Below are 27,942 nucleotides of genomic sequence, written 5' to 3'. Positions count from 1 at the left end.
CGGAGAGGTCGCTTCCGGGCGCTGCTGGCTGAGGCGGGGGGTGGGGGAAGTGGCGTCGGCGGCGGTGTCGGCCGGGGGGAAGGTGGTACTCGGGCCAGGACCGAGCTCCCTCCGGCGGACCCGCCATGTGAGGAGACTCCGACGCCCCCTCAGGTGAGGAGCGACAGGGAGAGCGGGGGGGGGGTCCTGTGACGCATGGCGCTTTCAGCCCCCATCGTGGGCATGGAGGGGGCTGTGCTCTCTAGAGCGCCTCCCCCCGTGTAGGCGGAGGGGCTGCTGCAAGGGGAGGGGCTGTGGTGGGAGCCTGTGTAGTGTCTCCCCGTTGAAAGCAGAGCGGTGTGGGTGTCTAGGTTGCGACAATGGTGGTGGTGGCAGTAACGCCTTTTATCCCTTAAACAGGATTTGCTCGGTTCCAGGTAGGTTCTTTTGTTATGTGGGCGTGAGAGGGGTTGAGCGGGTTTGTTCGTTTTGCAAACACATCCGTCTTCCTCCTTCATGCTTGCTTTTAAACTGCTGGGCGTTGTTATATTTAATGCACACACACACACACACAAACAAAATGTCATTTGTCTCAGGTGCGCAGCCCAGCATAGTTGGCTCCCCCCCTCCCACAGTGCTCCTGCAACAACTCTCACGTGAGAGAGAGAGTGATTGGCACAGCATTATATTCACTGCCTATTTCACACACACATACACACGCCACCCTTCTGTTCAGGTGTGCAGGACAGTACACTTGGCTTCCTTGTTCCTGTGAAGTAGGCTAACCTGAAAGAGAGTGAATGATTGGCCCCAAGGTGTCCAATCAAGCGTCATAAGTGAGATTTGAACCTGGCTGTAATCTGACACTCTGGTCCACTGCATCACATTGCCTGTGCCAAGTGGGGCATTGCTTCTTTGTTTATCGTGTGTTACTGTTGGTCATTCTGAGTTTCCTTCAAGAAGCAGAAGTGTGTTAAAAGTGATAGATCGAATAGTATGATTTATACAGTGTACATATACGTGAAGCTTTATAGAAAAGTATAGGGCGTCCTTTGTAAAGGTTAGGTTCCTTGCTCAAGAACCTTGCAGTGTAAAGTTTGACATCGAAAGACATTTGCGTGTGCTCCGTACATTTAAAGCACCTAACTTCCCCCAGTGAATCCTGGGAGCTGTAGTTCTTTGACGGTTAAGCTGCGGTTCCCATAATTGTTTGGGTGAAGTTGTGTGCTTTAAATGTATGGTGTGTACACCTGAGTGAAGCAAGGGGAACAAGAGACAGATGTGAGCAGATGCAGTTATGCATTCATATGTTTTGTTCCAATGTAGGTTGAGGAATTGTGATTTTGCTGAAGGACTCGTGGAAGAGTGGATTTTAAGGAGGAGTTTGAAGAAAGAGGGGGAGGTGGTACTATATAGGTGATCTCGATAGGACTTAAGCCTATGTAGGATCTTAGTCACCAGGCCTGGAGGCTGTTGTCATTCCACACTGCTCCAAAGTATAGTGGCTGTGGCTGCACAGTGTCACAAGAAAGATGTATGTGGCTACCTGCCTTGAATGCATTCTTATTTATATAATTTCATATTTTCAGCATTTCATTATGAAGCTACTTCTGGACCAGGTGACAGAAATGTCAGACAGACTTAAGTCCCACCCAGATCACCTGTATGGCTTCACGTCCCCCTCTTTCTTCAAATTCCTCCTCAAAATCCACTTCTCTGTGAATCTTTGAGCTAAATCAAACTGCTTTATGGCACAGAGTGGTGGAAAGTGGCATACAAATATTGGGAATATCTCTTCTCCTCATGACCACCCCAGTTCAGTATTTGCAACTAGGTATTTGAAAGCAATCAGTGCTGAGTTTTGACTAATTAAAATCTGCCTATGGAGAGCAGCTGCTTGGATCATAGAAGTCTCCTTGTGCTTACAGTAGAATCCAGGGATGGTGGTAATATTTGGAAAACCTTATTGTGAGGTCAGTGGTGGCTGTTGGGGGTGAGGTGTATAATCTCTGAATAGGGCCTGCGCTGAGCCTCAGGATGTGAAAGAGATCATCATTAGATGGAGAGAAATTGCTGTGGTATGCCCTATAATTTTGTTATGTTGGAGTAGAGGTGATTTGTGAAGTGGAGGGGTTGTCACTGATTGAAAGTTCTATGAATATTTTTCTCTGTAGGTCTTGCACAGGGTTAATACTTTAAAAGTAACAGTACTAACTCCTCTCTGTACTACTAGAACATAGGTTACAGATCTAATTAAGCTGCACATGTTTGTACAAGTAACTGTGCTTACGGAGTGTTGTGTTCCTCTTGAGTACCCAAGCCTGTGGGTGAAGTGCACATTTACACCTACTCAATTTTACTTCTCTGTTTGTAAAGCTTTCTCCCCATTAAATGTAGGCTACGGATTGGAAGTGGGGTAAGGGCTTGGCGCAGACACATGGCAAGTGTAAATCTCTGGGCAGAGCTTGCCAGACAAGTGAGCAAATGAGTTTGAAAGGCAGTTGGTAGCAGTGCAATTAAATGTGCTCCAGTTGCTGCTGACCTCACACGTACCTATTGAGATCTCTCTTATGCTAAATCCACACCTGCATCGTGTTCTATCCTCCTGCTAAAATGTTTAGCCTATAATTTCATTTTGTGTACTTAGTGTAATTCTGGTCTACAAAGTAGGAGGGATGTTGGGATAAAAAAAAAAACTGTTATAAATAGAACATATTTGAGTATATGTCTGTTGGTTATTTTCATAAAGTGCCCCTAAGACTGCATTCCTTGTTTGTATAGTAACCGAAGGTTTCCACTGCTTGCTTTTTGCATGTATGGTTTACCCTATTTGCTATTAACTATATATTTATGGTACAGTTTCCTCAGTTATAATGTTTAACAATGAAGCCCATGATCCACCAAATCAGTACATGACATCTGGGAAGGGGTGAAACTGTGCAGTCAGACAGAGATACAAGATGCTTTTTTAAAAACTTAAATGCGCATCATCTTGGGGTGACTAGTCTGACTATGTTTTGTATATCTCCTTTCAGTTGATTGCTTTGTAAGCAAGTACACAAAAATATATATTTAACTGGCCAACCTACACAGACCTGTTAGTAATATGTAGCATATTGACAGACTGAAAGTTGAGGCAGTCCCCCCACCCCACCCCAGTTTGCCCATGCATCTCTCTACCTCCAGAGATGATTCTTTCTTGCCAAGAATGTGGCTGTTTGCAAATTTGGTTTATGGTCTCTCTCTGCTGAAATGCATGAACTCAGTAGGCTCTGTTTATAGACATTTTTTTAGAAGTGGTTTACTGATTAGTAAAATGTGAGCATAGTTAAATAAAACCAGAGTACATACGTTCAAGGCTGTTTTATTTACTCTGTATATTTATTTGCTCATATTGTCACTGTAGGACCAAACTGCATAGTTTGGATGCCTCCTTAATCTATTATTATTATTATTATTATTACCTTTATTTATACCCCGCCGTTTTTCCAAATTGGAACTCACGGCGGCTTCCAGATAAAAGACACATACAATTAAAAACCTATCAAAAATAAAAGCATATAATACATAAATGAATAAGTATAAATAGATATAATTAAAAAATGAACTCTAGTTTAAAATAGCATTAAACTGTTTCTAATAATTAAAAAACATAGTCATAAAATAAAATAAAAGTCAGAATAATTAAAAAATAAACTGGCAAGAACAATATAACATCCTACTCCTAATCTACTCCTAAACCATGGGGCTTTTTTGCAGAGGTATGATAAACGTACCTGTTCAGTATATGCCGCATCAGAGAGAACAAGGAGAGATTAACTTTTTCTAAATTGAATGGTTCACATAGTTGCAATTACACTCTCACAAGGAGGCGACTTGATGGAGGTGCTATCAAAGCACCTTAAATGACACTTTGTCTCGGTTCATGCAGTGGCATAGTTGAGGAACACTGCAGGCACCACCCCTGAACCACATAGCTCTTTTGTGAGAGTCAGGTCTCAGCACATATGGTTGCGCAGGGGAATAACTGCAGAGAGAGACAGTGGGATTTATCCATGCTCCCCATTTTGAGGGGGTAGATTTTACCTTTCTACGTGATCAGTTTTTTGCATGGGCCCACTGGCTTATGGACTTGTGCCACTCATCCACTATGCAGTTCTGAAGCTGTGACTTGTGATATACTCTCTCATATGGTGGTTCTTGGGAAATAAAGGCTGTTGCTATTTTAAAGTCAGAAACATAATGCTTAGCATGTGGTTCTCTATAAATGTTTTGCGTTAGAAGATATCGGGGTCAATCCTTAGCACCTTTAGTTAAAATTATCTAGCGTAGCAGGGCTGGGAAGGACTCCTGCCTGAGTCTGTTGCAGTAAATAGTACTGGGTTTGATCAACTGATGGTTTGGTTCTGTATAAGGCAGCAATATATATTTAGCCTATCCAGGAACAAATAATGCACAGCAATAAGCCAAAGTATAGTCCTCACACTTTGTTCTTTACCCACAGTAACTGGTTATGCTTGCTTGTAATGAGGTGAACCTCATCTTAGGTCAGTCTTACCCGACCTGGTGCCTTCCAGAAGTTTTGGACTACAACTTCTGTTAGCCCCAGCCAGCATGCTCAGTGGTTATGAGAAATGGAAGTTATAGTCTCAACAACATATGGAGGGCACCAGGTTGGGAAACTTGCCTTAGGTAGAAGTTCTCTTTGATTCTAAAGGTGAGTTCACATGGTCAGTTTCTAACGAATGTATTTATCATCTTCCAGCTTTGTTTCCTAAAAGGAGGAATGACTTGTGATGGTAGTTTTGACGCATTGAATGGTAACTGCAACTACTTGATAAGCGTAAATGAGTGAACTTACTGTAAGGAATCTGGAGTGACCATTGGAGTGTCTGAGAATTTTGCATTTGTGTACTCTAACATTTGTAGTTGGATACTTTGGTTCAGCAAAATAGATCTGCGGGTGAATTTCCTTGCTGGATTGGGAACATACGCAAAGCTCTATGTAGATCTCAGTGTGCATTGATATCTGCTTTCTCAAGTTATGCACATCAGGTGAGATCTAGTGCTAGTCATCCTCCGAGTATACCCATTTAAATAATGAACTGAAGTAATTTATTTCAATGGGTTTACTTTGAGTATATCTTAGTTGGATATTTCCCAAAGTATTGCACACAACAATTTCTGGATTGGGTCTATTGGGTTCAGCGCCTGAAGGCTGCATATGATGGCCCTAATCAAGAGATACCAAAGATGTCAAAATCCAGACAATAGGTTATAAAGGGTAAAATTTAATTACTGTCTTCTGCTGTAAGCTTTTTTTGAAAATGGATGTGGATGCTTTATCTTAAAAAAAAGATGATGGATGGGAGAGAATTGTCTTTTTATATTCCTCTTTAAACAAACTGCAGAGTGAAATGAGCTGATTATTTTATCTGCTAATTATCTGTGTTGGAACTGCCTCACCCCTTGAGAGAGACTTACAATCCCTTGTACTTGACTCATTCTTGGCTTAAAATTTGACTTGTGCAGAGTTCTTGCTACCAAGGTTCAGATTTTATAATGCCATAGAATACTGCTAGGGAATAAGTCCTTAATCCTTCATTGTTTAAGTTAGGAAATTGTCTTTGTGGTCATGATATTTAGAAATGAGCTGTCTTGGTCAATTTATCTCCTAAATGCTTTTTGAAAACACAGTTGGCTTTTGACCTGGTGAATTCAGAGTACAATATAGACTGTCGTCTTCAAGGGCAGCCCACACAGAGCACATTGCAATAATCCAAACTGGAAGTTATCTGAGCATGGAGTAGATGGCCAAGTCAATTCTGGCCAAAAGAAGCTGTAACTGCCAAACATTGAAATGAAAGAGGGCTGTGCAAGAGCACATATGTCTGCATTAGCAAATATGTTGACAATATCTGGTAAAGGTGCCAAGTCCAGGTAATGGAGCTCTTGTTCTCTGCATGGGTATGTACCTCTCCAATATGGCCCTCACTTACTTCCACTGCTGCTTCTGTCACAACACGCATTGGGGGGGGGAACGCAAAAAAGAAAAGCTTGCGTATTGAGTCTGTTCATACAAAAATGAGCAGCTTTGCATAACTTATCTTCGCTGTAGAGTATGCCTTTTCAAGGCCCAACTGTAGGATTTGGTTCCTCTCTAATGGCCATTTGAGAATAACGGTTCAGCAATTTTGCTATTACAGCTAATGCAAATAACTCTATTTTTAGTGCATCTGCTGTGAAACTATTGTATACCTTTGGGGATTGTGTACATGCCTTTAATTCCTAGGCAACCAGATGGCTGTGACACCACATAGCTTTGAGTTGGGGACATCGTTAATATGCAAGATGATGCCTATGCATTCATCATGTAAATCTATTTGATGTGCCTTTTAGAGCTCTCTCTGCGTGTCTTGGAGCGTGTGATTAGCGTTTGCATGCAGCATAGACTGACCATATAAGGACCTGTGCTTTTTTTTTAAAGTGCAAACATTAATAATATTTTCTCTATTTTAACAAAAAATTGTAAATTGCAAGAAGGAAGAAATTGTGTTGGGGCAGAAAGGAAGGAGGATTGTACTGCTTTGTTCTTTCCCAAGGAGGCCTAGTTTGGGTGGAGACAATTGAATTTTTCCATTAATAAGAAACAAATACTTAATGCTATTTCTTAAAACTAAAGTTGGTCTTATCATAGTGTCTTTACAGTTCCTCAGATACTGAACTGCAGAAGACAAGACTTATGAGACTTCGTTAATCCATTTGATAAGTTGGCAGCATTTTACTTCTACGATCCTCTATTTGCCACTTGCAGTAAATTTTTTAATTCTTCTGCAGTGGAATTTAAAGAAAAAGCTTTTGTGTCTTCCAGTATCCGAGCACTGGTGTAACAGGAAACAACAACTGTGTGGTTCACTTTGCCAGAAAACAGAACACTAATGCTTAGCAATGCATACTTCTGATTTTTTTCCTGTTAGAGTCTGACTCTTCATGCAACAACTTATGTGAAATAATTCCTTTTCACTTCTCTTCCATTTTTCTAAGCCACTTTATTTCAGTTTTACATTTATGTACTACCCCACATGCAGGATGATTGCGGTCACATTTGTGCGTTTCCTAGGCAATCTCCCATCCAGGTACTGGCCTGACCCAAAGATGGAATTACCAGGACCCTTCAGGTAATTTTTCTGGGCTGACTGTAAGACAGAAACAACTCATGGCATACCATGCCAAATGAAGCCCACCAGCTAAATATAGCATTGCACCAGGATCCTGCCAAGCCCACCTGTTTTCTGCCTGCCTGAAATGGGGGGGATAATGGAGATTGTCAAGCATCTACCACACAGTGATATGGGGCTGGTGGGCTATGCCTGGTTTTGTAAGTGTACAAAGCCCTATACAGCTTGGGACCAGGATACCTGAAAGATCGTCTTATCCCTTATATACCAAATGGATCCCTCGCTCTGCAGATGAGGGCCTCCTGCAGATACCGTCTTATCAGGAGGTCTGTTCCTTGCAACACAGGAAGCGGACCTTTAGTGTAGTGGCAGCTACCCTTTGGAATTCCCTCCCATTAAAAATTAGACAGGCGCCATCTGTTATCTTTTTGGCGCCTACTGAAGACCTTCCTCTTTCAACAAGTAGAGATCCTATCCCAGTCTGCGTCTGTGTTGGAATTGCTTTTTAATATGTTTTTAAAGGTTTTTTTAAAATATATTTTAAAGTCTGTTTTTAAGATGTTTTAGAATATTTTTAATGTTTTGTTTGCTGCCCTGGGCTCCTACTGGGAGAAAGGGCAGGATATAAATTTAATAAATAATAGGTCACAAGTCAGTGGCCACACTCTCATCATACATTTAAGCCACTATTCTTCCACTTTAAACAGGCATGGCTTCCCCCAAAGAATCCTGAGATGTGTCATTTGTGAAAGGTCCTGAGAGTTAGGAGACCTCTCACAGAGTGACAATTTCCACTGTCAGTCCTCTTCCCAGGGAACTCTGGGAATTATAGCTCTATGAGGGCAATAGTGGTCTCCTAACTGTCAGCACCTTACACTCCTGAGTATACTCTTCCCAGGATTCTTTGGGGGAAGCCATGCCTGCTTAAAGTGGAATAAATGAATGCTGTGAATGTGATCACACTTTTAATAGTCTGCTTTTAATGCAGGTATGATCATAATCCACCGACCTCTATACCAGATTCTGGTTATCCCATGCCGGTCAGTTTGGCATCAAAATGGGGCCCAAAGTATATTGGTTCATAAATTAAAAGAAAAATGAATTTTTAAAAGGGTAGGGGGCAAAAGAACTTCCAGACCTGTCATATTGGGAAGGGAAACTAAGGAGGTGGGATTGGCCTGCTCAAACCGCTAACAATTTATAGTATACTGGAAGATCATTTATGGTTAAGGGTGTGTGCCAGGAGACTAAAATAAAATCTTTTATGTTGTCTGAGGAGGCTTTCAGAACACCATCTCTTTCCCGTGCTTGGGGCCAAGGCTGGCAGCCAGCACAGCAGGGAAAAAGGCTTCAGGATGGTAGGAAATGAAGTTTTCTTCCTCTCTTCCCCTCCCAACTGAGACCTGAACAGTATTACAGTATTACACTTATTCCTTCTAAGCATTAAGAGTTGTGATCACTTAGCAGTTAAAAACATTAACTATCCACCATAGCCAATCTTTATCATAACAATAACGGGAAAAATGCTTTTATGACTGTTAATCAGTGTACAATAACTCTTCACAGGTTACTTTAATTTGGCATAGGTTTGTTTTTTTCCTTCACACAGCAAGATTTGGTAGGGACACATTTTAGATATCCTACCTCTCTAAACCGCAAAAGGAAGGAACCTCAGTGTATTGCAAGATCATCTGTCACCCTTTGCCTGTTAATATTGCATGACATACAAGGTTGCATCAGCAATACTTGGGATCAACAGTGCTGTTAAGGCGTTTGTGTTCCCTTGCATACTCAGCTCTGTGCTGAGTATACTTCTTAAAGACTTCATTCCCCAGCTATGGGGATGAGAGTCTTAACATGTGTCATATGAACAGGCGTTAGTAGTTTTGGATCACTGAGACAGCTAACTGCAGTATTAATTCAGAGGAAATCTTCACTAACAAATATATCTACTCATAAAGCATCCTTTTATAGGTAAATCAGTTTAATACTATTACAAGTAATACTAAACAAGGCACTTGAATTTGTTTACCCTTTTAGATGTCTGTAAAAGTGAAAGACTCATCACTGTAAAAACAGTTGTTCGCTACCCCTTATATTTTGGGTCTCATCAATGTGCAGATTGTATGCAGTGTAAGTTTCCGTGCATGTCGTTGAACTGCTTTCCATCTTTGAAAGCAGCATCATGCATTTTAAGTTCTCCTTTTTGTGCCTTTTGCAGGTTACACTTTACACCAGAAGACATGGACAGCAGCAGTTTCATCCAGTTTGACGTTCCCGAGTACAGCAGCACCGTACTGAGCCAACTGAATGAGCTTCGCCTGCAGGGAAAGCTTTGCGATATCATTGTGCACATTCAGGGTCAGCCGTTCAGAGCTCACAAAGCTGTATTAGCTGCCAGTTCTCCATATTTCCGTGACCATTCTGCATTAAGTACCATGAGCGGCCTCTCGATATCAGTCATTAAAAACCCCAACGTCTTTGAACAGTTGCTCTCTTTTTGTTACACTGGAAGGATGTCCTTGCAGCTGAAGGACGTTGTCAGTTTTCTAACTGCAGCTAGTTTTCTACAAATGCAGTGTGTCATTGATAAGTGCACACAGATCCTCGAAAGTATCCATTCAAAGATCAATGTCGGCGAAGTGGACTCGGTCACTGTTGGTGTTGCTGATGCTCCAGAAAACCACAATGGGGTTAAAGACGACAGTTACTTCGCCAACCCGGTGGAAATCTCTCCTCCCTATTGCTCTCAGGTGCGCCAGTCTGCTTCAGGCAGTGATCTCAGAATGGAAACTACCCCTACCAAGGCCCTGCATAGCCGTCTGCAAGAAGAAGGGCATTCAGACCGTGGAAGTAGCGGGAGCGTTTCAGAATATGAGATTCAGATTGAAGGTGATCATGACCAAGGGGACTTGGTAGTCAGAGAGAGCCAGGCTGCTGAGGTGAAAGTGAAAACGGAAAAATCTGACCGGCCAAGCTGCTCCGATAGCTCTTCGCTTGGCGATGATGGGTACCACACTGAAATGGTAGATGGGGAGCAAGTCATGGCAGTTAACGTTGGCTCCTATAGTTCTGTGTTGCAAAATGCTTATTCCCATGGCGCATCATCCCAGTCTGCTAGCACGTCTGAAACCTTTGGAAGCCTGAGAAACTCAAGCTCTTCGCGATCCATGCTAGGCTCTCTCAGAGGTCGTGGCCGTCAGAAGCGGATCTCCAGTAGCTACTTGCATAGCGATGTTCTGGGCCTGGTTCAAGGAGCTGATGGTGAATCTCCAGCGAATCATCCAGGATATGAAAACAGCCCGCGGGAAAGGAATTCGAGAGGTCACTGGTATGCCTATAGCGAAAGGTTAATCTGTATATACTGTGGGAAGTCTTTCAACCAGAAAGGGAGTCTTGATCGGCACATGAGGTTGCACATGGGAATAACCCCCTTTGTTTGCAAATACTGTGGGAAGAAGTACACACGCAAGGACCAACTTGAGTATCATATCCGTGGCCACACAGATGACAAGCCTTTCCGCTGCGAGGTCTGTGGGAAATGCTTCCCTTTCCAGGGAACCCTAAACCAGCACCTACGAAAGAATCACCCTGGTGTAGCAGAAGTAAGAAGCAGAGTAGAGTCTCCAGAAAGAACAGAAGGCTATGTGGAACAGAGAGATGATGATGCTTTGGCCTCTGAAACGCTGGATTACAGCATGGACGTGCACACTTCGGATTAAAAACAACTGTGTCCCTCAGTGTGACCCAAGCAAAGCACATTGATCCATGCGTCTCCTTCTTGTTTCTTTAATTAAGTTTCACAACTGGTATAACAACATTGTAATTTTCCTGATTTTGCAAGTCTTGTGAGTGCTGTTCCTGGAGAAAAGGCTACTGTTGTGTTTTTGAAGGAGGTAGGGTTTAGCTTTACTCCTAACAATGTTTATTAAAGGGCAGAATATTATGGGAACGATGCACTTGGCGGGAGGGAGGCTGGGGCTTCAACAGCGAAAAATACTTAAAAATAAGGCAGATATTGCAGAATGGTGTATCCTCTCATGTTGTGCTTTGTGCAGTCCAATCCTGCATAGGTATACTCGGATGCAAGCCCCATTGAGTTCAATAGGACTTCCTCCCAGGTAGTGTGTGAGGATGGCAGCCTTAACCAAACGTTATGTAGGAGCATAGGGTATGCCTCCCACATGTCCCATCCATGTGTCATACTAAGTTGTGGGTTTTGGGTGGGTGGGTTATTTGTTTTATGAATAACTATTTTGATAGCTTTGAATTTTATATAATATATATTATATATAAACATATATAAGATGTTCACTTTTTCTTTTTTGGTTGGGGGTGAATGTAGAAATATCTTAAATGGAAAGAAAAAACCTCTCTACAAGGCTTTCAACTCTTAATCCTCTCTTTAGGGTTTTTTCCTTGTTTTTTTTTTTCCATAAAGCTTTGGGCTTTTTTCCATGTTCAACTATTGTGTCCAAAAGTGAGCAAAGCTTACTATGAAAAAATAACTTTGCTCCATTGCATACGTAAACCAAATGCCATAAACGTATTAAACTTAAAATGGGAATTTTTTTTTCTTGTCTAGAGTATGAACTGGACAACCTGTGGTGCTGACCCTTTTTTATAGAGAAATGTGTTATACTACGCAAAAGTAGCATTGTGGATTTAAATGTTTTAGCTGTCCTCAGAATCTACCTTCATTTTGTACTGTAGAAACTATACCAGGTAAATCAGTCTTACCTTAATCACTCTGCTTATATGGTTGGTTTAAAGTAGGCTAAACAGAATGTTGTAGTAAAGTCTACAATATTTCTGAACGGAGTTCTAGAGAATCTCTTCCAGAGAGCCGTAACTTCCGATTTACCATTTTCAAGTGAAATTAAAGCACTTCTCTTTTCACTTTTTGTAATGATGCCATATGGGATTTATGAGCAATATGTCCTGTTGTATTAGAGAGGTTATTTTGGCTTCTCCGTAACTTCAATGGCTGCTCAGTATTTTTTTTTGTAAAGAGCCAATAACAAACATCTTTACACATCCTTTTAAGAATCCTGTTTTCTCTCTGTCTTTCTAAAGTGGTGCTAACTTTTTTCCTCTTAGGTCAGTAATAGACATAGAAGATGTGAAACCTTGCTATAGTAAAAATCACAAATCTTTCCACTTTATTTGCTGGAAGATAGACCTCAAAAAAAAACATGAGCTGGCAAATGATTACTGTGTTAAGAATTCTACCAATTAACGGGATACAGATTTTTTGGAATGATATTTTTAAGTGTATACTCAAGATATATTTAGGCTTGGCGGAATGAGAAGCTTCTTGTTGAAAAATCTTCATCAGGGTAGAAAACTTTCAGTGGAAGAAGCTGCTCAGCTTGAGGGATCCCCTCCACCTTGCATTCTTTGCGCCTCTCCTGCTTCTGTTTCCGTCTTGTATAAATGCTACTGCAGGTTTAAGATTTCTTTGGTGGGTGAGCAGAGTAGTACAGAGGTTTGGCATTAAAACGGGGATGGGGAATCTTTGGCCCTCCAGATGACACTGAACTACAACTCCCATCAGCCCGAGCAAGCATGGCCAGTGGCTAGGGATTATGGGAGTTGTAGCTCACCAGCATCTGGAGGGCCAAAGTTTCTCCATCCATGCATTAAAACCATATTGGAGGAAGCATGGACACAGGCACAAGGAGAGTATTAATTGGCTGGTGGCCATCAAAATGGATCTTTCCACAAGTATACGGGGTTCTTCGGACCCCAGTTTTCTCTGTGCAAGAGCTTAAAACGCACTTTCACCCACACATAGGAGTATTCTGTTCCCACTTAGGCAAATTGGTTGTTTATTTTTTCCTTACAGGCACAAACCCAAATAAAATAGTGGGAATATATTTACACCTCGGCCAAATCAGAGGTGGGAAGGCATGAACATTTTGCTGCCTTCCAGTGATATTTATTTGTATATTTTAATAAGGTGACTTTTGAATCTGAGCCTGAAATCTTTATTCTTTTATGATTCCCTCCATTTCTCACAACTGTGAATTTTAATCTTTTAAGAAGTCTGTGTCTTTATGGGAATTCATGAACCTCCGTCAAAGTTCTCATTCTGCTGAGGCTACTTATATATTTCATGTATATTCTGTGGGTTTAAACACTGAAAACAGCTGAGGTGGTGCTAAGGATGGCTGACAGACATAGTGTCTGGAGCTTGTTAAAATCTGTACAAAGTGTTCTGCAAAGTATTTCAGCTGGAGTGCAAGTGGCTTACACATTTGTTTCCCCCCCCATCTGCTGTTATTTTCCAAATTATCGTTAAAAAGAATGAAGCTTGCTTGCTTGGAATGGTTTGCGTGTGGGGGTGGGGGTTTGCCGTTTTGTTTGGGACTTGAAGAGAATATGCTTTTGCAGTATTTTTAGACTGAACTTTTCATTACTGTTTATGAAAGCCGGTAATAAGGATTAATGTTATCACAAATTACAGGAAATCAGGTCTGTTTTGTAGATGGGTTTTTCATTAGACTGGGTATGTAATCAGCCTTTTCCTTCTACAGCTGCTTAAGAGATTCCTTCCCACTCCTCCCCAGAGCAACATTTAACATTTCTGTTTCTTTCTTTGTTTTCGACTACTAGAAACAAGGGCTGGAGTCCAAAGGGCCAGTGTTACACGTGTGCACTGGGGCCTTCCCTGTTTTCTGCCTTCCTGCTATACCCTCCCCTCATCTCTCCCCCCTCCCCCATCCACTTCTGAAGATCAGAAGACTCTTGAGTGGCAAGGGATGGAGCTGGGCAGGTAGAATGAAACTGGTGACAAATTTGCACCATGCACGCAGAGAAATGGTTTCCTCTTGTACACAAGCCTCTTTGGATTTCCAGCCCGCGTGTGTACTTCAAGGGGAGGTTACATGTCTGTTCTTTTACTCTTACAACACAGTACAAACATGCATCAGTTTATTGTACCTTTTGCTGAAGTAATGAAGTTTTGATTGCATTTGAGACCCTCAAACAAAAGTCCAGATGTGCAGAGTTAAAATGTGACCCTTTACGGTGAACCTGTGCTGTGGTGCCTTTTAAGCCACTTGGCTTACTCCATAGTAGTACAATTTAAGGAAAGAAGGGAAGGGCAGTTAACTTTGTATTTCCCTGACTTTTGTCTCTGTGTCAACCTTAAAAAGTTATTTTAAATACAAGTTTTTAAAATATGTAAACTTGGTTGAGCTGGTTTGAGTTTACCAAAGAGTGACTTATCCAAAATTATACATAATTTTTAATTGTACAGGCTTCAGGTTCAAACGTTGCAGTGGGACTGTTAACAGCTTAGGAGTTATCAATCTCCTTACAACATCCTCATTCAAGAAATTTTTGAGTTCCGTATACACTCGCTCATGCCAGTGGCCATATTCACACAACACTAAACCATGGTTTTGTGCTATGTGCATGAGTTACAGCAAGTCCAACCAAAGTCTCAGGCTCCCCTCTCCAATTCCTGTGTGGTTGGGAGGACATCTGCAGCATTTAGCTTTACTTTAACAGGATCCAGTGCTGCATATGAACCAGATACTCTGGTTTAAAACAGGCTCTAGTCAGTTTCAAAGCAAGCCAACTTCATACAAGAGGAAATGGGGGGAGTATGCTATAGTTTGTGCGCAAATCACTAGACCAGGTTTAGTGTTACATTAGAACATGGTCAATATGTTTTTTCCATTCGTACTGCCTACCGGGGTTAAAAATTATCAAGCCATAATATATTAATGTAAAGATCAAGAGCTTCATAGGACATGTAGGCAGCTCTAGAGGTCTGATCTAGAGAAGTTAACCTGCTTTTATCTTCCATCGGTTTCCATGAATGTTCAGATGTCTAAAGGCCGTTTCACAGAAGATATAAGCCACCTTGAGCACCATTTGATGGAAAAGTAGATACAAATTTAACGAGCAAATTAATTGTGTTTTCACCTATCCCAATATGTGCATTTGTGTGAACAATGCAGCATGCCTTCAAGGCAATCATAGAGAGTACAGAACAGCAGATGTGGAGAGTTCTCTGCTATTTCAGTGGTGGTCCCATCTCCTATTCTCTCCCCTCATGATATATATCATCTACTCCGAGTTTGTGCATCATGTTATTTCCCCTCTGCATCACGGCTGGGGTTGAAATGCAGGACATCACTTTTATTTATTTATTTATTAAATTTATTAGTCGCCCATCTGGCTGCCTGTCCAGCCACTCTGGGCGACGTACAAAATAAAAACATACAAATACATTAAAACATTAAAAATCTCAACAATAATAATAAAACCTAACCCACCCCAAAAGCCTGCCTGAAGAGCCAGGTCTTCAAGGCCCGGCGGAAGCTCATCATAGAGGGGGCATGGCGGAGACATTTGGGAGGGAATTCCACAAAGTGGGGGCCACAACTGAAAAAGCCCTCTCCCTAGTTCTCACCAGTCTAGCTGTTTTAACTGGTGGGATAGAGAGAAGGCCTTTTGAGGCTGATCTTGTTGAGCGGCATCCCTGATGATGTTGGAGGCACTCCTTCAGATAGACTGGGCCGAAACTATAGGGTTTTAAAGGTCAGAACCAACACCTTGAATTGGGCCCAGAAAACAACCGGTAACCAGTGCAACTCCTTCAGCACTAGAGTGATGTGATCTCGCCAGCGGCTGCCTTTAATCAGGCGAGCCGCCGCATTCTGTACCAGTTGCAGCGTCCGGACCATTTTCAAGGGTAACCCCACGTAGAGCACATTACAGTAGTCTAGGCGACAGGAGACCAGGGCATGTATCACAGATGGGAGCAGATGGTTGATACAGCGCTGCCCTGCTCACAGCCGAGACCTGAGCCTCCATGGACAACTGGGAGTCAAGAATCACCCCCAGGCTGCGGACCTGGTCTTTCAGGGGCAATTGTACCCCACTGAGCACCAGGTCAACATCCCCCAACCTTTGTCTCCCACAAACAGTACCTCAGTTTTGTCAGGGTTCAGCTTCAGCTTATTCCTTCCCATCCAGCCACTCGCCGACTCCAGGCACTTGGATAGGGTTCCTACAGCCAACCTCGGTGGAGATTTGAATGAGAGATAGAGCTGCATATCATCCACTACTGGTGACACTGCAGCCCAGATCTTCTGATGATAGCCCCCAGCGGCTTTATATAAATGTTGAATAGCATTGGGGAGAGGATGGAGCTCTGTGGCACCCCACAATTGAGAGGCTAAGGATCCGAAACCTCATTCCCCCAATGCCACTCTTTGGTACCTCCCAGAGAGGAAGGAATGGAACCACTGCAATACAGTGCCCCCTATTCCTAACCTCTTCAGGCCGTCCAGAAGGATACCGTGGTCAACGGTATCAAAAGCTGCTGAGAGATCCAGGAGGACAAGGAAGGTGCATTTGCCCCTATCCCACGCCCTCCTCATATTATCCACCAAGGCAGCTCTGTCTCCACCCAGGTTCAGTGACTAAATGCTGTTTAATTGGAAGAACTGCTGCTGACTGCCTTTGGCCACCCACATCACCTGTCTCAGTTGTCCGCATTAGTGCACAGACACCATAAGGTGGCTTGGGGTTGCTTATGTGCAGGGCAAAATGTCTTTTGTGAAGCAGCCTTTACTTGTCTTCCTTGGATTTTACCCTAGAGCCTCCACTGGTGTGTTGCAACACACGAGAGACTAGCAGACAAGCTTCAAAGGTGGCATCATCGTCTAAATTGTGCCTTGTCACATCATGGTTCCATGGTAATAGGGTACCATCTTAATCCATTTTGAAGTTCATAACTTACTTCCACCAAGGTGGAAAGCATGCAGTGAACTATTTTAGGTGAATTCTGAAAATACTGTGCAGTACTGTACAGTTTTAGGTTGGTGTAGAACTGTTAATATATTTCTTTTTAAAGTAAATGCAGAAGTTAAGAAAACCAGTAATATTGGGTTTAAAATATGTGAAATCATGCAGGCTGGTTCATAATTGAGTCTCTTAATCTACCTTTTTAGCTACATAGACAATGTGAAGAAGAAGAAAACAGTGACAGTGTCCTTTTTTCTCCTTTAGATGTTTTAACCTATTTACAAACTGTGAAAAAACAATTTTATACTTTTTGCTAACATTTGTGGTTTTCAGCAGCTGTTAATTTTTTTCTTAACTGGCTTATCTTCCGAATAATTTCTATTGAAGTTGTAAATAGACTCAGAAAATAACTTTGTAAATAAGTGAGTTTTTTTGTTTTGAAAAACGCAACGCAGCGCCTCACGGTTGTTGGTTCTGTATTCAAGTGTGGATGCTTTTAGTGGCAGAAAGGATACTGTCTGTTCACTCTTTGGCAGAATTTACTGTAAGTTGAAATCAGGGATGCTCATCTTAAGGGGAGACTTGTGGAATTTCAATAGCATCTAGCTAGCCCTTTACATAGGCTGTAGGAAGTGTAAGAAGTTACCAGATTTGTTGTGTCTGGCTCATTTATGGCTGTTGCAGACATCGGCCTGATCTCTCAATCTCTCTTGGCACAGTTCAGGGATCAGGAGCAAATTCCCCCCAATCACCACCCTAACCCTGGTTAAGAGAGATGTTGGGAAGTATGTTAAATATGAATATCCAGGTTCCCTGCTGGTTCTTAACCAATCTGGTTTGCCATCATGGTTAAGCAGGGGACCTAGTTAAGGCTCTTAGCCAAGGTTTAAGTGGAGGGGAGAATGTGCATCTTCCCCAAGAGCAAAATCTGATTCCCCCCTTTCTTTGACCATGGATAAAATCTGGCCTTTTTACTATGCACCACCCTATAATGGCATAGTCGCCATGCAGGGGGCATCTGCATGCGGGGCTGAGATGAAAGTTGCACATAAGCCACCTCTGGGTTTGAGCACTCCTTGCCTAAATCAAATTTTTAGAAGCCTTTTAAGGTTCCCAGAATAAATAACTAAATGTTCTGTAGTCATTCATTTATTTCTGGTCAGAATTAAGTTGTTCAGATGTAACTGTTATGGGCTAACATAAGAGGAAGACTAGCAGGGCTTTTTTTTAAGGGCTGGGAAAGATGGTGCGTGACTGAGCTTTACCTTGACGCAAATGTATCTTCTTTGAAATGTTTGTTTTAGTTTACTGTGACTTCTACTTTTTTTTGTCATCTGAAAGGGTTTCACATTGAAGCCACTGAAAAGGGACTCAAATATGCAACACCTAATCTATTTTCTAAGGGAATTTTACCCTTGAATGGTGCTTTTAGACTGGTCAGGGTTATTTATTAAATTTTTATATATTTTAAAGTATTTGGGAATTGTGTAAATCCTTTATATATATAATATATATATATATATATATATGAATCTATTTAGTTCATGAATTGTAAGCAACAGTAATACTCAGCAACTGAACCCAAAGTTCAGTGAAGTCATTCAGAATGTTCGTAGTATGGCAGTCTTTAAACAGGTCTTTAAACTATAACGCTTGTTGCACCCTCAGCCATCCCTAAAATGGTGCATTATTTCAGTTGTGTAAGCTTACCTAACAATGCTAAATGGGATTCGGGTCTGAGAGAGTTGTTCTGTGACCCCAATTGGAGATGTAGAGCAAAGTATCAGTAATAGGGCTGTGGTTATGACCTGTACAAATACCTGTTTTTAAAGACACAGGACATGGCTGTCTTTCTGATGGTATGCTTCAGTGGTTTTCAAAACTGGGGGTTGTATGCAGCTAAGTTCTACTCAGAGTAGACCCATTGGAATGAATGGACCTAAGGTGTGTATTGATTTCAGCGGGTCTACTCTGAGAATGACAGCCGCTGGACACAACCCTTGGATTCCTTAGAGGTTTGGGTTCTTCAGTGAGAATGTCCTTGCCATATCCAAATATTGCAGTCAGAAGTCAACAGGGGAGTACTAGCTACGTGTCAGGCCGACCTCTCGCTTCATGCAGGACAGTGATAAGGCGTACAAGCCCGGACAGCACCTTGGCTGGATGTGTGAGTACTTCCTAGAACAGAGGTTGACAGCCTTCAAGCACGTTTGTTTGTTTTTTACTAGAGGTCTCAAGTGCACCAACCAGAAGCAGGCACAAAATAGCAGCTCAGTGGGGTGGACTTGTGCTTGGAATTTAAGGAGCAAGATGCCTCTGAGCATATGAGAAATCAGTGGTGGGGAATAGCTGGCCCGCAAACCTAATTAGGCCCGCAATCCCAAACCTAGTCCCACCTGATGCCATACGCCAAGGAATTTGCTGTTGCTTCTAGAACTGAGCTCTAGGGCAGTATCCAGGGTTAGTATATGCTTCAGTGTTAGCAAAAAGTTTATGCTTTAGGGGGCATGCAGAGGGAGGAGAGGGGGGGAAATTCCAATGTGCAGGCATAAATACTTGTGCAAATGGAGCGAGAGACTTAGTGCTACTTTGGATACAGAAGTCTCAGTCCTTTCAGACCGAAATCTCTTCACCAGTTTTGTTTCAGTAGCCTATGGGGTTTTTGTTGTTGCTGTTGCCAGATCATTTGGGAACTAGAAGCCCTTGACGGCCCACTGCACTGCAAGCCACCCAGATATCTCCCAAAAGATTCTCATCTGCCTTCCTCTGTACTGGGACATGCCTCAGAATCCAACGGTCCCCCAAGACTAGTTCAATGGGGAGAATCATCCCTGAAGGTAGAAAGATTGAAAACCACTGGCAGCATACCAAGAGGTTAGTCTTTGGACTTTGCTGAAGGCTTGTTTACACGTCTTTCAGTTTTTAGATGAGAAACTCATGGCTGATTTGCATGATATAGCTGCAATTTGGTTTACCAGAAAATTGTATTTTTAAGTAAATGTCTACCTTTTATGGATGGCTCTTGTTTTCCTCATAAATATTTGAACGCTTTGAATGACTTACCTCAGTGTCAATATCTTGCAATATTAAACCGGTAACCTCACAAACACCACACTTCATCACCATATGAAGTAAATGAAGCTAGCTAAAGCGGATGCTGTTAAAAGCAACTAACTTGCCATTAAGGATTATTTTATAGCATGAAATATTTTAGAATATTTATTCAAATGATATTTTACTCTTGTACTCAGTTTTTTTTAAATTTTGTGACATGAATATTTCAGTGCTGCTTTATTTTGTTCTGATGGATTTCTTGTTTCTTGCTTGTAAATTGCCTTTTTTATGGTATAAATAAAGTCAATGGGAATTGCTGTTTATAAATTAAAATGCTTCTGAAGCACACACTCTGTCTCTGAAATCTGATTTTGTTTTACTAAAAGAACATTGTTGAGTTTTCACCTTCCCCCTGTGATGTGGGCTAAAATCACCATGAATCCAAACCGTATAGACACTCTTCTTGGAGGAAGAATTCCATCTGGTCAGATTCCAGCCCCTCATTTTGCATTTGCCCTGGTTTGATTAATTTCTTCTGCCCATGTTGTATGCAGAGGCCTAATCCTGCTAGCATTTAGGAAGGCTGAAACGTAGGGTTGAATCCAGCTACGTTCTACTCAGCGTAAACATAAGAAGAGCCCTGATCCACCAGTCTGGCCCAATCACAAAGTGGCTTACAGTGTTTATTTTTTTAAAATCTGAGATTTAAAGAATAGCAGTAACTATTATTAAGACTACAAAGAGGATAATAATTCAAGCCCTTTTTTGTGTGGCACCAGGTTTTTTCTGTGGACAACAGTTTTAATTGCTGTATGTAACGCAGTTCACCATCAGTCATATTGGGATGGTAAAGCAGCCTTATTTTATAAAATCTCTGAAAAGACCTGTACTGAAAAGCAGTTAGTGGCTTCCTCTTATTAAAAACCATTCTGTGTAGTCTTGACTTAAAGCACGTATTTGGATCTCAACAGAAATGTCAGAGCCAATCTTCTGGGACTCAGTCCTTTCAAAGCAGGAAACCCACCTACCCAACTCTTGGAGTTTGCTCCCTTAACTGATTGCTTCATGGTAAGCCTGTCATTGGTTCTATATGAAGTTTGTGGGATAATCTTGTGTGTGTATAGCATTATGCAATGTCTTGAGTTCTGAGAAAAAAAGGATAGCAACAACAGTCACAGCCGTAAGGTTTTTATATTTTATCCACAAGTTTTCTTTGTGCAATGCAAATTCTATTTTTCTGTCGAGATGGTGGTGATACTACTGTCCAAACTGTCTTCTTTTTGTCTATAAATATATTTCTTTCTCCTGGTGTTCAGGGAGCTACGTTGACCTTGTAAAATCATCCCTCCACCTCAGTGAGGTAGGTCACTATTACTATTTTATAAAGAATGCCATGGTGCTTAATGGCTTGCCCAAAGTCACTCCTGTGTATGGTTGCCATCTTTGTGTAATGATTCGGTGTTCAACTTCACCCACTAAGCCAGGGGTTGGGAACCCGTCATCCCCCAGATGTTGTTGTACTCCAACTTCCATTGGCCCCAGTGAGCAAGCTTTAGTGCTAGCACTTTTCAGGAGCAAAAACTATGTAGTAAGTCTAGACTACACAGAAAAAAGCAAGTACTCAATCTCCATTGATGTCAGACTGGGACCTGGGAGATCAGGGTTCAAATCCTCGCTTGGCTATGAAGCTCACTGGGTGATCTTGGGCCAGCTACTGTCTCTCAGCTGAACATACCGCACAGGGTTATTGTGAGGATAAAATTGGGAGAGGGGAGAACCATATTTGTATGCCACTTTGAACTCCTTGGAGGAAATGTGGGATATAAAAGTAATAAACAAAATATAAAATGTTGGATGGGTAGAGGATGTGTGTGAGACACAGCGTAGAAAGCTCTGGCTTTTTTGCTTGCTTGAGTGTAGTCTACACAAAGGCAAGAGTCACAGTCATTGCTCCACCTGCTTTTTGCCTCTGGCCCCGTCTACCATTGGCATACGGCCGCTGCAGTGAAAGAGGTTTCCTTTTTCTCTGGTCTAGAGGATAGAGAAGGTCAGTCTTCATCCTGGTGTTTGGGTAGGCAAGCACAACAATTGTGCAGTTATGCACATTCAGCTGACTGAAAATCTTCTGAACTCTTCCTAGAATGACTTTGCTTGATGGGAATGTGACATGTTGAAACATGCTGAAAGCTATTCCTGTAGCAAAGGGGTGAATCAATGACTCCTGTGAAAAATAAGACATTTTAACAAGCCTCAAACCAAATACAGCAGCCATAAGAGAATGCAGTTGTGGTTCAGGAACACTGAATATTCATATGTGTACTTGAGCATGAAAACCATGGTAAGTAGTACTTCCTCCTCTGAAAATACTACAGCGGAACAGACCGATCATTCATGCAATTGAACTGTTCTTTTCCCCCCTTGCCACTAGAGGGTGCAGAAAGATATAAAGAATTATTTCTCTTTAGTCCAGTCGCATTGAATTGTACATTGGGACCCTGTTATCTGCACCTTAGTGTAACTGAAGCAAATTTATAGAGATGCTGTATGCCATTTTGAAAATGGGAAGGGCCAGAGCTCAGGGCTACAGCACCTGCCATGCATGCAGATTGTACCAGGTTCAATCCCTAGCACCTCTCGGTAGGGCTAGAAGAGACTCCCTGACTGACATCCTGGAGAACCACTGCCGGTTTATAAAATCCTTTATTTAACAAAAATTTGGATACAGTTTTTAACTAAATAAAACCACTAAGCGGTTTACAAAAAAACATAAAATATACATTAAAATATATCAAAAGCAAGTTTTTAAAAATTCAAAATCAGTGTTAAGCTACAATTACAGGTTAAAACGTACCATTTTTTTTTTTAAAGTACACATATGTCTGGGTAGGTTTGCTCAATTGAAATTTTTAGTAGGTGTCTAAAACAATATAGCAAGGGTGCCTGCCTAATGTTAATATCTTTGAATATATGAAGCTGCCCTGTGCAGTTGCATATAGCTTCTCCCACTTTTAATGGTGAGAGTGGCTTCTTAAATCCTTTACCATCCTTTTTTTTTTGTCGAAAGCTGCTTTTTCCACCCATGGGGACAGTGGTGGCTGGTGCCCATTGTGACTGGTAGGGCGGAAGGCAAGGAGTCCAAACAGTAAGTGGAGCCAGAGCTGATGACAGGCAGAGCTAATACATTCTAGTTTTTTCCCCCTTCTCCTCCCTGCTGCTTCTACAAGGGCAACACAGGAGGAGGAGGAGGAAGCTGACAGGCAGTGCCACCCACTGGACTGGTTGTAAGTAGAAAGGCAGGTAAGTGGGAGCTGGCTGAAGGCAGATTGAGGTTGGTGGGGCAGTGTCCCATTTGCCCTGCCGGACCAGCCTCCACTGCATAGGGAATGAGTTGGAGTTAATTCATTTAGCCCTTACACTGCCCAGCCCTGCTGTTTGGTTAATTTCATCCCAGGAAAATATGCCAAGTTGAATCGTAATGTAAACATTGACAAGGCCTACCCAGGGCAATTGTGGCATATTTATGCTTCAAAACAACTTAGCCTTTCTGTGAAGTAGTCCTGCATGGCCTGTCTCGAAATCAATAGCATGATGTGCCTCCTTTCGGCCCCAGCTATCTTGCAAGGGTTAGTGAAACAGCTTTAACACCTTTCAAACCCTTTCCCGGTTTTCAACAAACACACATCAACTCAGGCACCATTTTTAGGTGTTAAGCAGTTCTTGAAATAAATGTGACTGCTCTCATAGCACTGTTCTCATAACACAATAAGGAGCTTTAAACTTGTTGCTAAAATGGGAGAGGTACTAATTGAGTTTCCTGAGGGATGGATGTGTTTGGATTTTCAGGTTCCATTCTGGAAACATCAGAGGTCTTACATCTCTAATTGACCTAGAATTCCAGATGCATATGTCTTAGGCTTGGACACCTTGGGCAGCAGCTAATGTGTTGAGAGACAGTAGCTTTGAAGATGGGATAATTTTGTGGTGGACCCAGTTTCCCCATCCTTCCCACCCAGTGGATTGCCTGCAAGTCTTGTTGCCCTGCCCATCAGACGTCTAAGTGTTCGTGCCTCTGGGTTATCAGTTTGGGGGTCTAATTACTGCTGGGCCAAATTTGTGACTTACAGTTGCTCATCCCAAACATAGAACTACTATCTAGCCCTTCCCATTTTATGACCACTTATTTATTTTTGCACACCAATACCTGGACCCATTGTGTTATGGAAGTTTATTGCTTTCATTGTGCCAAATGCACTGTCCAGTCCTGCAGGACTGTAAATCGACATGTCTTGTTAACCCTCTTCCCCCTTGGTCTGACTTGAGATGTTAAGGCCTGGAAAAATTGGGGAAAACATGGGGTTTTTTTCCAGGCCTTCACATCGATGGGAGACTCTTCAGAGCAGATATCAGGGGGTGAGAGTGGGCTACAGAGGGGAGGAGTGAAAGGGGAATGGAGGTTTGCTCATGTGATGTTAGATGTCACCAAATATCCTGGGTTATTAAGAATAATTTTTAACCAATTTTCTTCAAGTCTCCATGGAAGTGTTCAGTGGCGCTTACAGGTAAATGTGCATAGAATTGCAGCCTGACAGCACAATCCTGTGCATGTCTACATACTATTGAATTCAATGTGACTTGCTTGCAGTAAGCATGTATAGGATTGCAACCTAAAAATGCAATCCAATTCATGTCCACTCAGAAGTAACCCCCACATGTTCAATAGTATTTTACTATCATTGTGGATAGCAAGGATGGGGATCCTGGACCCCACCAGATATTAGACTACAATTCCCATCATCCTTCACCATTAGCCATGCTGGATTGGTCTGGGACTGATGGAAATTTTAGTTCAACAACTGGAAGGCCACAGGTTCCTCATCCCTGGTGGCCTGGTTTGCAGCCTTAATCTCTGTTGTTGTTCTTCTTCACAATAACATTACTATATTTATTTACTTATTTGATTTATATCCCGCCCTTTCTCCCAGTAGGAGCCCAGGGCGGCAAACTATAGTTTCCAAGATTACTCATTCAGTATTGCAAAGGTATACATACATTATTTTTCACTTAAGCCAATAGTCTGTTTTGGGATTTCCACTGTTTGCTCTTTAGCTTCAAGAAGAATCTCTGGGCATCTGTGAAATATATAATATTAAATAAAGTCCCAGGTCCATGCTGTCCCTAGCAGACACTGAATTGCATTTTCATAGGTGACACTATACAGCTTTTAATCTAGAACGTGTTGCATATGGATGTTGCTAACATGGCCATAGAAAAGACAGCCATTTTAAATCAAATGCTCATTCTAACCTTCATAGTTAAGATTGGCCTGTAAAAGTGTCATATCAATGATGCAAATACCTTGCATATATTCTTTCTATATGAAATAATCCAAGAGGCTGTTAATACTAATTATGTTCATGCAGCAAAAAGGTTGGATCCCAATGTTCTCTTCCTCTGACAGAGTTTTTCTCTGATGGAGAAAGGAAGCTTCTGGATCCAACCCAACAGTTACCAAAGCTAAAACACCTGATTATTTAACCAGAAATTGATATTATGATAATCAGTCCAAAACGATTGGCATAGCCGTTCTCGCCACCAAACTACACAGTTGTATTGCATACCCCATTATTGACAATTGTTTTTGTTCTTCCACACGTAGGAAATGTCCAAAATTCCAGTACAAGTTCACGTTGGGAGCTGTTCTTTAAACTCTTCTGTCTTTGCTCTAGCTTATCATGCTTCCTGTTTATTTTGTGATAGAAAGATCAATACTGACCTTTAATTCATGCAGCTCAAAAGCAGGGATGATACACACACGCACCGTCTTCCAAATACATCCCAGATAAGACCTTCTCCATCCCTCCTGTACTTTTTGCATCTCTAATTCAAATTGTTTGGTTTGGAATGCAATGAACAAACTGATTTTGTCTATTCCTTTCATTATAGGACCCTTATTCCATTTCTGGGATTCTGTTTAGATGTGCTGCCTAGGAGTCCTTGCGGTCCTGAAAGATTCTCTTTCTTTCTATTTATACCTAACAGCTACATACAAAAGCCAGCTGACCAATGTAGGTCCACCATGTGCTATATCCTCTGACAGGTAGCTGACAACGTGGTCAACGCATAGCTGCTCTTGGCTGTTTTCCCAGGAGATGACAATGAGTCTCCTTTCTTCACTGGGCCATGTAGTGGCATTTCATGTCAACATTCAGGATTTTGACACTTGCATCTTCTAATTTTCATGCTACTGGTAAAGTTAAATGAGGATGTATATATCCATGTGCTTAAACTTTTTAAAAAGATTATTTCACAATGCATACTGGTATCCTATCAGAGGTAACATAGCAGACTGATGGTAGAAGACTTTATCAGATAGCTAATTCTCTTTCTACCATCTATTAAGTTTGCAGTCATGTGCTGAATGAGCTTTTTTCAGTGGGCCCCTAAACTCTACAATCACCTCCCTATTTGCAGTGCACCAGACTGGAAACTTGGTGATTTTAAAAGTGCTGTTGGGGGACACGTAGCTCAGCAATACTACATTCAAGAAGGATCGTGGGATTGTTGTTGATCACAAGCTGAATATGAACCAAAAGTGTGATGTGGCTGCAAAGAGGGCAAATGCTATTTTAGGCTGCATTAACAGAAGTATAGTTCCCAAATCGTGTGAAGTACTAGTTCCCCTCTATGTGGCACTATTTCCCCTCATCTTGAATACTGCATCCAGTTCTGGGCACCGCCCTTTAAGGATGCAGACAAACTGGAACAGGTTCAGAGGAGGGCAACAAGGATGATTAGGGGACTGGAAACAAAGCCGTATGAGGAGAGACTGAAAGAACTGGGCATGTTTAGCCTTGAGAAGACTGAGGGGAGGTATGATAGCACTCTTCCAGTACTTGAAAGGTTGCCATACAGAGGAGGGCCAGGATATCTTCTTAATGATCTCTGAGTTCAGGACACGGAATAATGGGCTCAAGTTGCAGGAAGCCAGACTTCGACTGAACATCAGGAAAGACTTCCTGTTAGAGTGGTATGACAATGGAACCAAAGACCTAGGGAGGTGATGGGCTCTCCGCACTAAAGGCATTCAAGAGGCAGCTGGACAGCCACCTGTTGAGTATGCTTTAATTTGGGTTCCTGCATTGAGCAAGGGGTTGGGCTCAGTCTTATAGGCTCATTCCAATTCTATGGTTTTTCTTATATATATGCTGACCTTTTGTGGGACTGCAGAACTGAACAGAAGCACACTCTGGCCAATGCTACCAGCCAGGTGACATGAGGCTGCAACCCCTGCCTCCCAGGAAGAACATCATAGCAAGTGGGAGACCAACCTGGCTCCATCCACTGCCCAGGGAAAGGACAGCTGTTCCAATGCTTGCTTTCCTATTTCCTCCCCTTTCCTTTTTGTATTGTCTGCAAGATGGTGAATCTGCAGACAGAGACTGTCTTAATTATTTTAATTCATGTACAATGTTTAGAACATTTTAATTAAATGTATTAGCTGGTGATGTTTCTTTCAAGCCTTCAAGAAACTGTTTTAAATAAACAATTGACTCTGTACTGTTTGGTTGCAGGGCTAGGACAAAAAAAGTATACTGCCCCAAGCATTTGTGGTGCATAATTCTAGTGATATGTTCCAGACACCTGATGTGGAAAACATGAGGTGTCCAATGTTAGTCCTACTCAGAACAGACCTATTGGAACTGAAGGCTGTAGTTGCTCACTGAGGCTACATTCACACCATACATTTATGCCACTTTAAACAATCCTGGGAAGTGTAGTGAAGGATGCGGAGAGCCGTTAGGAGACCATCCTATTCCCCTCGCAGAGCTTCAATTCTCCAGAGTTCTCTGGAAAGAGGGACTGATTGTTAAACCACTCTGAGAATTATGGCTCTGTGAGGGGAATAGGAGTCTCTTAACTCTCAACACTCTTCACAAACTACACTTCGCAAGATTCTTTGGGG

At 42.0% G+C, this 27,942-nt stretch overlaps 1 protein-coding gene across 13 annotated transcripts; it reads left to right on the top strand.

Moving 5' to 3' along the window:
* Positions 1-6: 6 nt before the first annotated feature.
* On the top strand, positions 7-27,526 carry ZBTB34 (zinc finger and BTB domain containing 34). 13 transcript variants are annotated; one of them, XR_009759721.1, is made up of 9 exons: positions 7-153; positions 9,198-9,290; positions 9,379-19,799; positions 20,951-21,047; positions 21,296-21,339; positions 22,120-22,317; positions 24,962-25,018; positions 25,923-26,226; positions 27,207-27,525. XR_009759721.1 is itself a non-coding variant. In XM_061603541.1 (4 exons), the coding sequence occupies exon 4, from the start codon at positions 9,401-9,403 to the stop codon at positions 10,877-10,879; it is 1,479 nt and encodes a 492-aa protein (XP_061459525.1). In that variant the 5' UTR covers positions 7-153; positions 7,068-7,157; positions 8,437-8,515; positions 9,379-9,400; the 3' UTR covers positions 10,880-20,411. The 13 variants fall into 13 exon arrangements, 4 of the variants coding, with proteins under 4 accessions (XP_061459525.1, XP_061459524.1, XP_061459521.1 ...); XR_009759717.1 differs by having other exon boundaries at positions 25,923-27,526; XR_009759720.1 differs by lacking the exon at positions 20,951-21,047 and having other exon boundaries at positions 25,923-27,526.
* The last annotated feature ends 416 nt before the right edge of the window (positions 27,527-27,942 follow it).

Source organism: Rhineura floridana, chromosome 20 (genome assembly GCF_030035675.1).
Source record: "Rhineura floridana isolate rRhiFlo1 chromosome 20, rRhiFlo1.hap2, whole genome shotgun sequence".
NCBI lineage: Eukaryota > Metazoa > Chordata > Lepidosauria > Squamata > Rhineuridae > Rhineura > Rhineura floridana.
The sequence above is the reverse complement of the archived record's forward strand: the minus strand, read 5'-3'. Positions and strand labels throughout refer to the sequence as shown.